Here is a 10,690-nt window from a genome sequence, read left to right as displayed (position 1 = left end):
TGTCCATTAACATCAACCCTTGCACGAGAAGTGCTATACAGATGTCGCAGTATATTATAGAACTGTCCGTGGACGCCGACGGATAATAGTTTTGCCAACAAGCAGTCTCTGTCAACCCGGTCGAAGGCCTTCATCATGTCGATAAAGCACGCATATGTCGGTAAGCCTTGCGATTTTCTGTTTGTTTTACATCGTTATAAAATTGTTCGTCAAAGTTTGACCCTTCACAAGCTTTTGCCTTATTAAAAAGGTTTTTAAAATCAATCTCCCACCTTTTAAGGACACTTGTTCTGTCATATACAATGTCGCCGTTTTCGTCAAGTGTCTCCATGGGTATTGTGGAGCTTTGTTTTGGGCCCAGTGATTTTATGTGACGCAAAAATTCTTTGGGATTCTCTGTGCAGATCTCCTCGAGTTCAGTTTTCTGATGTCGTTCGTATTGTCGTTTGCGCTTTTTGATCTCCCTATCAAGCCGTTTTTGTTTGTCCTTATATAACTGCCTATGTCTGTGTTTCTCGCGTTTAGTTCCAGAGCATTTTAAAAAGTCACGTTCACGTTCACTCACTTGTTTGAATAGGTCGTCGAGAGTGTTATCCCACCACGGTTTTGATTTATTTCGAAATGATTTTTTCAGCGTTTTCAATGTGCACTTATAGTCCACCTTTTCGATAATTTCATTGTAATAATAAATACAGATGCAAATCGTGATAAACGCTTGCTTTATATATACTCAATATAGGGTTTCACACAACTATTTAAAAGTTAAACTGGTTACACATGTTAAGACCGATGTGTTTACAACATACATTATGTCACTATTATTGCCTCTTGTCACCTCTTTCGGCAGAATTAGCTCCTGGATATTGTTTCTAATTATCTATTCTACAGCCTAGCTTTAGCACTGAGTTATCGCATACTCCAGATTCAGACGGATTCACGGATGCATGGACGAACCACGTCACGACCCCCCCCCCCCCAAACACCCGCATTTAGACAAATAAACTGTCGTAAGTATGTTTCTACCAACTAAATCTACCACCCAGCTTTGTTTACTCAACATAGTAATTATATGGCACTTCAATATAACATTAATCACACAATAGACTATAGGGTCATTGCACTAAGAAAGCATTTGCACGGCAATAAAACATACCAAAATCAAACACAGAAAGCAGTAGTTCTTAGTTCTAAAAACCAGACACTGACGACGATTTCATGCAATAAAACTAAAATCAAGAAATTCATGTTGAATTTCGGTAAATAAGTGGACAGTAATGGCTTCAGGAGATTTATATTTCACAAACAGTATTCTATTCACATTGTTTTTATTTAAAAACGTTCACTATATAATTTATATTAGTCACAAAAAGAAATATATCGTATACCTCTTCTCGTCTAGCACCAAATGCAAAACAGAAGGTAGGAAAGTAAAAATTGTATAACTTAAGTTTGTTTTATTGATCAGTTAAAACTTCCTTTGCAAAAAAATGGTAATTTGGTCGATAAGCTCAGAAAATATTAGCGATAAATATAAGGAGTTAATGATGGCTAAATACATGCAGTGTAATATTTCGCGAAGAAGCCAGAGAAGCGTTTAGACTTGATATACGGTACAATTTTAGAATAAATTAAATCATTTGAATGAAGAATTAAAGTATACTAACTCTCATGTCGAGTGTTTTATTTTAAATCTAATTGATTTCTTTTTTTTTATTGAAATATATGTTTCATATATGTATGCATGTAAATTATAGTGAGATCTTGATATAGTTAAAGAAGTAAAAAAACAAAAGGGTTGGATCGCAAGTTTTAACAACTTTAGATCATGACTGACAAACAATTTCAAACTGGTATTGGGTAATAAAAACAAGCAGATTGATTGGTTATGCATAACAATACTTTAAATGTAGCAAAAATAATAAACATTATTAAGAAATTTACTACACGATATTATTGAATTAGAAAAGACAATTTGCCGATTGTTTTGTAACATACATACGTTTTAATTGAAACGTTACATGGCGTATGAAGGATTGCAAGTCTCAGAATGTTTTTGCCATTTTCAATTTTAAAAAATACACACTTATCGCAATAACTATTTTACTAAATTTAGTTTGTCGTTATACATACCTCGCTTTTACGGACTTGTCTATGAATGACCGTCCCGACACGCATGCTGATATTGCAAGGTGTAGTTTTTTTTCTTCAGCTGTTCTATTTACTGGTTTAATTTGTTTAATTATTATTTTCGCCATGTTTAAGTAACATTTTGCTTAGTAAACGCATGTTTTAAGTATAATTATTTGTATTTATTTAATGAAGGTTATTTTTATATTTATATTGATCATAAAAATGATTTAAATTGGCTTATATAAATAGTGTCCGTACGTTTTACACGCGTGTTATAAAAGTAACAGCGTTAAGACAACAACATCCGGTTCCTCTACCAGATTTGTACGTGGCTCTCAACAGTCGGCTAAATATTCATTGATTTAGCCGTCATGAAGAAACAAAATGAACTTATGGACAAAGCAGAAGATGTGGCTGATCAGGTATTATCAGATTTAGCAATGAATAATTACATTTGTACTAAAATATCTTAAATCCGGCTTCAAATAATCTTTGAAATGTGTGCATCCACTTATCCAGCTGTCAATTTCACTTTTTAAGCTACTGAACATACTTTCATGTCTCCCTGTTTAAGCGTTAGCTTTCGAATCTACAATAAGAGTCTGAAATTTTATTAAATAATATGTGGGCATCTTGTTGTTCAGTAATTCCTCTTTTAATTGATGCAATTTTGTACCGGCTGCATATCAAAGTTAGGGCAACGCAATATCTGATATGGGTGTTTTCTGCTTGGATGGGTGACCTCATGTTACATCAATCTAAAGCCAAATATATGTTTTTCTTAAACAGAGGCCAAAGGTTTTACTTGTGTAAACCTTTCTTAGTAGTGATTGAAGGACCAGCATTTCAATAAATTTCGGCTCAAATTATTAATCAAGCCTTAATTTATACAGTTAAGTCTGGTAATCTTGCGCACTTCTCATTTGCTAATCTCGCAGACGACAAATGGTTTTCTTTAGTGATGAAAGATGGAATTTCACATTTTTAATAATTAACGGATTTAAAAGGTACGTATTCGATGCAAAATAGAATTCCATCATTACATTTAAACACCGGTTGCGTCATCCCTATACATCGTAAACACTGGCCTACTTACAAAAAATTCGAAATGAATCATAAATTCCCTGTAGTCTTTAGCGTTTTCATACTTTAAATTAAGAATTCATAAATCCAACAGGTAATTAGCATGCCATTGCACAATATCCGATCAGTTATGGTATTTTTGGCCATGAAAATATATCGCATCAGACCGACATGGTTATTATTTCCCATTAGTCATTATTTCCCGCCATTCTGTCAAACCAATTTGGTATGAATGATCTCCGCATGCGAAATGGCCTAGTTTTGATATTTTCTGTAAACTATGGAAGCATGATCGTGGTAAAATCAAACCCGCTATGCATAAACATTTTTTACACGCATACCGTTACTTTTTTTATTAATTGTACACTATTACTAGTGACTATAATATTTGTTGATTTGAAGTGAACAAAAACTGCACTAGAAATCCACATTTAATTTCAATGGTTTTACAAACTGATTTTAAAAATATTTTTTTGGAATGTTTTTTGTCAATAATTGGTCACCATATGTGTACAATTTTGCTTAAACGAGGTCATTACAGAAAGTGCGCAAGATTATCGGACACTTTGATAGTTTGAAAATGAGGTTAGTCATGTTTGTTTTCAAATCAAATCGGACAGTTCTTCACTGAATTAATCAGATATTTTTGTGTTAATAAGCACATGAATTTATTATTTCCATAATAAATTTAGATATTATGAAGTCAATTTATAAAAGAACATGTTTTTAAACCAATTGACCCTTAACTGCGCAAGATGACCGGACAGCATCGTACTTGTAAAATGCAATTTAACATCCATTTAACAAGCTTGTCCGGGCCATAACTATGTCGTTCATTGTCAGATTTTAAAATCATTTGGCACATTTGTTCACCATCATTGGACGGTGTGTCGCGCGAAATAATTACGTCGATGTCTCCAATGTCAAGGTCACACTTTGAGTTCAAAGGTCAAAAATGGCCATAAATGAGCTTGTCCTGGCCATAACTATGTCATTCATTGTGAGATTTTAAAATCATTTGGCACATTTGTTCACCATCATGGTACGGTGTGTCGCACGAAAGAATCACGTCAATATCTCCAATGTCAAGGTCGCCACGACTAAAAATAGATTTTTTTTTTTAAAAACTTACAAAGGGGGTTAATTTTGTTTGTTCATTTCAAAAGTTCAGTTTGAGTTTTCTCCCTTAATCATATTTTTTTTTCACAATGAAAACCTGGTTTTGTGACAATTTTGTCCCTTGTTTGTATTATGATTATGAACAGTGCCCAATGTGTTCCCATTTCTTTAACTTGATTCACGCATGGCCACAGATGACTTAGTATATAAATTAAATTATTACAATTATCCTACTTTTCATGTATGTCACTTGAGGATACTTCCTTGCAATGGTGAGTTTTTGTGATTGTGAAATTTGTTAACACATTTATTGTCAATAATCAAAATGGCCAGGGTTTGCTTTTAAAAATAGAATCGACACATTTACAATTAAGATTTTATTGGTGCAATCAAATGATACCATAGTAGATTAACTTAAAAAAGCATCTAACTACAACTTTTAAATGACTTACATGTACACTCAATAAAATTGTGGACTTCTCAAAAGCCATTAAATTTATATTAAATGAATATTTATTACAATCTGAATCATTGTGTTGGTGTAATTGTACTTTGATGACAATACAATGTAAACCATTTCTTTTTTTGGATCTTTAAGTTTAACAATAACATCTTTTGCTAATGTGCATGTATAGACTGAAATAAATGTGGGAATTCCAGATTTAATGCCTGGGACTTCCATGAGCTAGAACACTGTTACTGTTGCGAACTTTCTAGTTTACACTTCATAATAAATCTTTTACTGGTACTTTATTTTAAAACATTTGTTATTCTGTTTTTATGCCTCCGAAGAAGAGGGGGTAATTGTTTTGCACATGTCAGTCCGTCCGTATGTCCGTCCGTCCACCAGATGGTTTCCGGATGATAACTCAAGAACGCTTAGGCTTAGGATAATGAAACTTCAAAGGTACATTGATCATGACTCGCAGGTGACCCCTATTGATTTTGAGGTCACAAGGTCAAAGGTCAAGGTCACAGTGACTCGAAACAGTAAAATGGTTTCCGGATGATAACTCAAGAATGCTTACGCCTAGGATCATGAAACTTCATAGGCACATTGATCTTGACTGGCAGATGACCCCTATTGATTTTCAGGTCACTAGGTCAAAGGTCAAGGTCACAGTGATTCGAAATAGTAAAATGGTTTCCGGATGATAACTCAAGAATGCTTACACCTAGGATCCTGAAACTTCATAGGTACATTGATCATGACTGGCAGATGACCCCTATTAATTTTCAGGTCATTAGGTCAAATGTCAAGGTCAGTGACAAAAAACATATTCTCACAATGGCTGCCACTACAACTGACAGCCCATATGGGGGCATGCATGTTTTACAAACAGCCCTTGTTCACGATCTGGCATCACTTATTTTCAAAGAAAAGCATCATTCGAATTTCTTCTAAATCAATGTTTGAGCAGCTTGACTTTAAAGGAAAAAAATAGAACAGAGATCACGGCTTTTCACTCTTATATACATGTAAACAGAGGCCAAAATTCGGCTACTTCCCAATTGAAAATAAGGTCTTTTTTTTCAAAAATTGTTAGAGGAATTTCCCAAATTGTAACTTAGACATATTGGGCATCTCCCAATTTGAAAGCAATGAGCTCTAATATGATTAAGAATGCACCACAAGTTGTCTTTTAATACTTCTGCACAATGAAGAAGACCCTGTTTCAAAAACTTTTTAAAACACTGTCTTCCCAAAATGAGCAGTAATCGCGCATGAAATTCCCAATTTGAAAGGCTAGGGCCTCTTCACAATTTCCTGATGAAAAGCCCTGGAGATCACTCTGTGGTTACGTAAATGGATGTCTGATTAAGAATGCACTTGCTAGTTCAAGATGCATGAGGGTTTCAGGTTGACTTTCATTAAAATTCAGTGTGAAAGTAATTATTTCTGATATTATTTCCATGTTCATGAAATTTCATTTTAACATGTACAGCACATCAATATAATATGTGTGTAAAGTGTCGTCCCAGATAAACCTGTGCAGTCCACACAGGCTTAAAAGACAAAACACTTTCCTTCAAGACTGGACTTTTGTTTAAAAGAGACCTTATTCTAACAAAAAAAATCCTTAAAAAAGCAGAAAGTTTTGTCCCTGATTCGCCTCGGAGGACTGTACAGGTGAAGCTGGGATGTCTCTTAACGCACATGCATTAAACCCAGTTTTCACAGAACGAGGCTCGTTTATTTCTAGGTTCTACGCCACTCAAAGCACATTCTACCACACGTGGCCAGATTCTGCCTGATCAGCACATTCCTCGAGGACGGCATCCGAATGTGGAACCAGTGGGGCGAACAGCGCGACTACATGAACATCTCCTGGGGCTGTGGTTACTTCCTGGGCACGGTGTTTGTGGTCGTCAACATGTGCGGTCAGCTTGGCGGGTGTGTAATGATCCTGAGTCGACAGAAGGTGCCCATCGGATGTGGCATCCTATTCTTCATAATAGCATTACAGGTATACTAAGTGTTTGTCAATGTCAGGGCTTACTCTGCCATTCGCCAAATAAGCCAATGGCTATAAATAAGGAAATTTGGTAACACAAAATTACATTTGGCTACAAGGTTTTCTACACAATATATAAAGTAATAAGAATTAAGTTTAAAAGGTAAATTTGGCTACAGAAAATTTTGAGCCAGAGAGGGCCCTGAATGTAACGAGCTGTAATGTTGTTTTCATTCTTGAAATAAATTCTTTTAACTATTATTTAGAAAATATAAATGTATTTTATGATGTAGGTAATTTTAGGGGACATACATGTAAAGTATTTATGAACGCAAAATCATTTTCTGAGTCTTTAAGAATCCATGTTTCTAAATAATATACCAAGAAATTATCTAAATACTGAAGAATTATTATTGTAGTTTGTGTAGTTTGAGCACATCACTTGCCTAGAAATGTATTAACATGGAGTTGTTGAATATACTTTCAGACAGTAGCATACAGTATTCTATGGGATTTGAAGTTTTTACTCAGGTATGTGTATTGTAGTTAGGACAACATACTGTACATGTTAATGTTAAGTGATAATGCCTTTCAGACATACAGTTTTTTTATTTGTTCATAATGCATGTATTTCTCAAGTATACATAAAAATTAAGATCAAATAAAGAACGCAGCAACCTTAAATTTCACTCATCTCATATTGTCAAATAGTAATTACTATTAAGGACCTATACATTTAACTACAGTATTAATTCTTGATTTATCATCCTTTCAGCTTATTTCCTCCCTTTTAGTTTCAAACTTATTTTACGAAGCGTTGTTAGCTTTGCAGGATCTATGTACAAATGAGAGTTTTATTGAACTCTGTAAAGGGTTTAGGACATTTTCCTACTCCAACATCCCAAGGTGGTTCTAAAATCACACCCATGAGTATTACTCATTCATTTAAATATTGTTACAATTGTATTATGTATGCAGAAGACCTTCATAGTCATTACTATCAAGTGAGACAAAACACTTGCATTGACAAGCAAGATTCTGCCCCAATTGAAATCCATGTTCTTAATTTGTACTTATTAAGTACACCATAGTTACAATTCAATACCATGTATAATGTGCATTCTTCAGAAACCTGGCCCTGGCTGGCGGTGTACTACTCCTGCTTGCGGAAAACAAGGCGGAGGGTCGCAGTCTGTTTGCAGGCTTACCTTCCCTGGGTGAAAACAACCCCAAACAATACATGCAGCTCAGTGGTCGAATCCTCCTAGTTCTAATGTTCCTCACACTGCTCAGGTCTGTGATTTTCTGGCCCAAAATTACAGCATCTTACAGGCTGTTTCAAAATGGCAAAAAGTAACATTATTTTGTCCAAAAAGTCTGACCAACATTTAAAAAAAAAATGGTTTCTGGAGTCTATTATACAGCTGTATAATTATATAGCACTTTATAATATAGACTAAAAAATTGCCGTTAAGCATGCCCATATACAAAATGCAAATGCTATTATTTATAAACATCTAAATAATGTGTCATTTTTCCCCCAATTTAATGTGTTATTGTGTTATTTTTCCCCATCCAAAAGGCACAGGCTCTAATATATAAAGCACAAAAATATCACTGCAGGTTCGAGATGGACTTCCTACTGATGGTACAGAACCTCGTTGGCACAGCCATGATCATCCTCATCGCCATCGGATACAAGACCAAGTTGTCCGCCCTAGTTCTCGTCGTCTGGCTGACGTGTTTGAATTTTTATTTCAACGCCTTCTGGAGTATTCCGGCGTACAAGCCCATGAGAGACTTCTTGAAGTATGACTTTTTCCAGACACTGTCGGTCATCGGTGGTCTGTTACTCGTAGTAGCTTTTGGTCCCGGTGGTGTTAGTATGGATGAACATAAGAAGAAATGGTAGAATAACGATTTAGAATTTAGACTTAGAGTCGGATATTTTCAATTTTGAAATGTAGGATGTTTAAAGCCAAATAATTTTAGGTTCTCTACCTTGCATATATATATGTATTATATATATGTATTATGTTAGTTATTGCTTTCATAATTTGTGTCATTATCCATTAGGATTTTTGAATTGTTGTAAAGACCAACAATTTTTATACGCCCGTCTATGACGGGACGTATTATGGTATACCCCGCGTCTGTCCGTCCGTCTGTTAATGTCGTACGCTACGTCAAATATCCTTTGACAGATTTTCTTCAAATTTTAACACAATCTTAATATTGATAAACCCTGATCCCCTTTCGTTTTTGACGGAATTCTGAATTGTCGTTCCAGAGTTATGAGGCTTTGTTCGTCAAAATTTCGTGATTTCATTGAATGTCCTACTGTAGCTCAAATATCCTTCGATGGATTTTTTTCAAATTTCAACACAATCTTAATATTGATAAACCCTGATCCCCTTTCGTTTTTGACGGAATTCTGAATTGTCGTTCCAGAGTTATGGGACTTTGTTCGTCAAAATTTCGTGATTTCATTGAATGTCCTACTGTAGCTCAAATATCCTTCGATGGATTTTTTTCAAATTTCAACACAATCTTAATATTGATAAACCCTGATCCCCTTTCGTTTTTGACGGAATTCTGAATTGTCGTTCCAGAGTTATGGGACTTTGTTCGTCAAAATTTCGTGATTTCATTGAATGTCCTACTGTAGCTCAAATATCCTTCGATGGATTTTTTTTTTTTTTTTTTTTAGTATCCCTGAAAAATTGAACAAGGTGAGCTTTTTTCTATTCCGATTGTACACTACCACTTACCCATCTACATTTCTCTTTTATTATTGGTCAAAATATCTATAACAGGTTTACTTCAACTCCATATCCTCTAAAGAAATGCATACATATACTCAAAAAAAGATATGGTATGAATGTCAAGGAGACGGCGCTCCATGCTCATGTACTTATAAAATAAACCATGTATTCAAATACAAATAAACTGAAGTAAAAAAATGATTCAAAGGGTTATTTATTACCTTACTACTTCATTGGCGAACGACGGGCGTATCATGCGCTCATGGCGCAGCTGTTTATTATTGTTGTTGTTGTTGTTTTTATGTCCCCAAATCTATACTGGGGGACATATTGTTTTTCCCTATCTGTTGGTTTCTTTGTTTGCATCAAACTTTAACATTGGCCATAAATTTTGCAATATTGGAGATAGCAACTGGGTATTGGGCATGCATGTGTATCTCATGGAGCTGCACATTTTGATTGGTGAAAGGTCAAGGTCATCCTTCAAGGTCTTAGGTCAAATATATGGGGGGGACATAGTGTTTGACAAACACATCTTGTTTCTTTTTGAAATGAAGGTGAGCTGTACTTATGTTTAATGACCCGTGTGTAATATATACAATTGAGTGATTTCATTTTGATAAAGTAGACAGATATGATACTTTTAACTTTAATAAGCATAGTTGTGTAAATATTAATTTTGTTATTTCAGATCATTTGCTAGTGAAGTGCCAGTATTTTTGCCAAGTTTAAATTCAGAATGACAGTATAATTATGTTTATCATAAATAAAGGAAAAAGTTGCTTTTTTAATTTATATCTCAATCTTACATTTATTATTTTGGAAGGATTGTTACTTTAATTGTACCTAATTTTTTATTATTCATTTGTCTCTTTTTCAAAAAAAGAGAGATTTTGAATCAATTAATTTTCAAAAAGCATCACAGGAAATTTCTTTTACATGATTATTTTTAACCAGGTTTTTAACCAGGTTTTCCGAAGGAAAAAACTGGTTATTAGATTGGCGAATGCGGGCTGGCTGGCTGGCTGGCGGGCGGGCGGGCGGAACAAGCTTGTCCGGGCCATAACTATGTCGTTCATTGTCAGATTTTAAAATCATTTGGCACATTCGTTCACCATCATTGGACGGTGTGTCGCG

General features: G+C 34.7%; 1 protein-coding gene across 1 annotated transcript; it reads left to right on the top strand.

Annotated features, from left to right (window-relative positions):
• The first annotated feature begins 2,406 nt into the window (after positions 1-2,406).
• On the top strand, positions 2,407-8,894 carry LOC127878173 (surfeit locus protein 4-like). Its single transcript, XM_052424644.1, has 5 exons — positions 2,407-2,552; positions 6,537-6,800; positions 7,276-7,319; positions 7,917-8,081; positions 8,412-8,894. Exons 1-5 carry the CDS (start codon positions 2,502-2,504, stop codon positions 8,698-8,700), a joined length of 813 nt encoding a protein of 270 aa, XP_052280604.1. The 5' UTR covers positions 2,407-2,501; the 3' UTR covers positions 8,701-8,894.
• Positions 8,895-10,690: the final 1,796 nt, after the last annotated feature.

The sequence above is a fragment of the Dreissena polymorpha genome, chromosome 4 (genome assembly GCF_020536995.1).
Source record: "Dreissena polymorpha isolate Duluth1 chromosome 4, UMN_Dpol_1.0, whole genome shotgun sequence".
Lineage (NCBI taxonomy): Eukaryota > Metazoa > Mollusca > Bivalvia > Myida > Dreissenidae > Dreissena > Dreissena polymorpha.
The sequence above is the reverse complement of the archived record's forward strand: the minus strand, read 5'-3'. Positions and strand labels throughout refer to the sequence as shown.

Coding starts and splice junctions, on each gene's coding strand:
- LOC127878173 (XM_052424644.1), top strand. CDS start 2,502: ATGAAGAAACAAAATGAACTTATGGACAAAGCAGAAGATGTGGCTGAT. Junction 7,320..7,916: donor GATTTGAAGTTTTTACTCAG/GTATGTGTATTG, acceptor TGCATTCTTCAG/AAACCTGGCCCTGGCTGGCG. Junction 8,082..8,411: donor ATGTTCCTCACACTGCTCAG/GTCTGTGATTTT, acceptor ATATCACTGCAG/GTTCGAGATGGACTTCCTAC.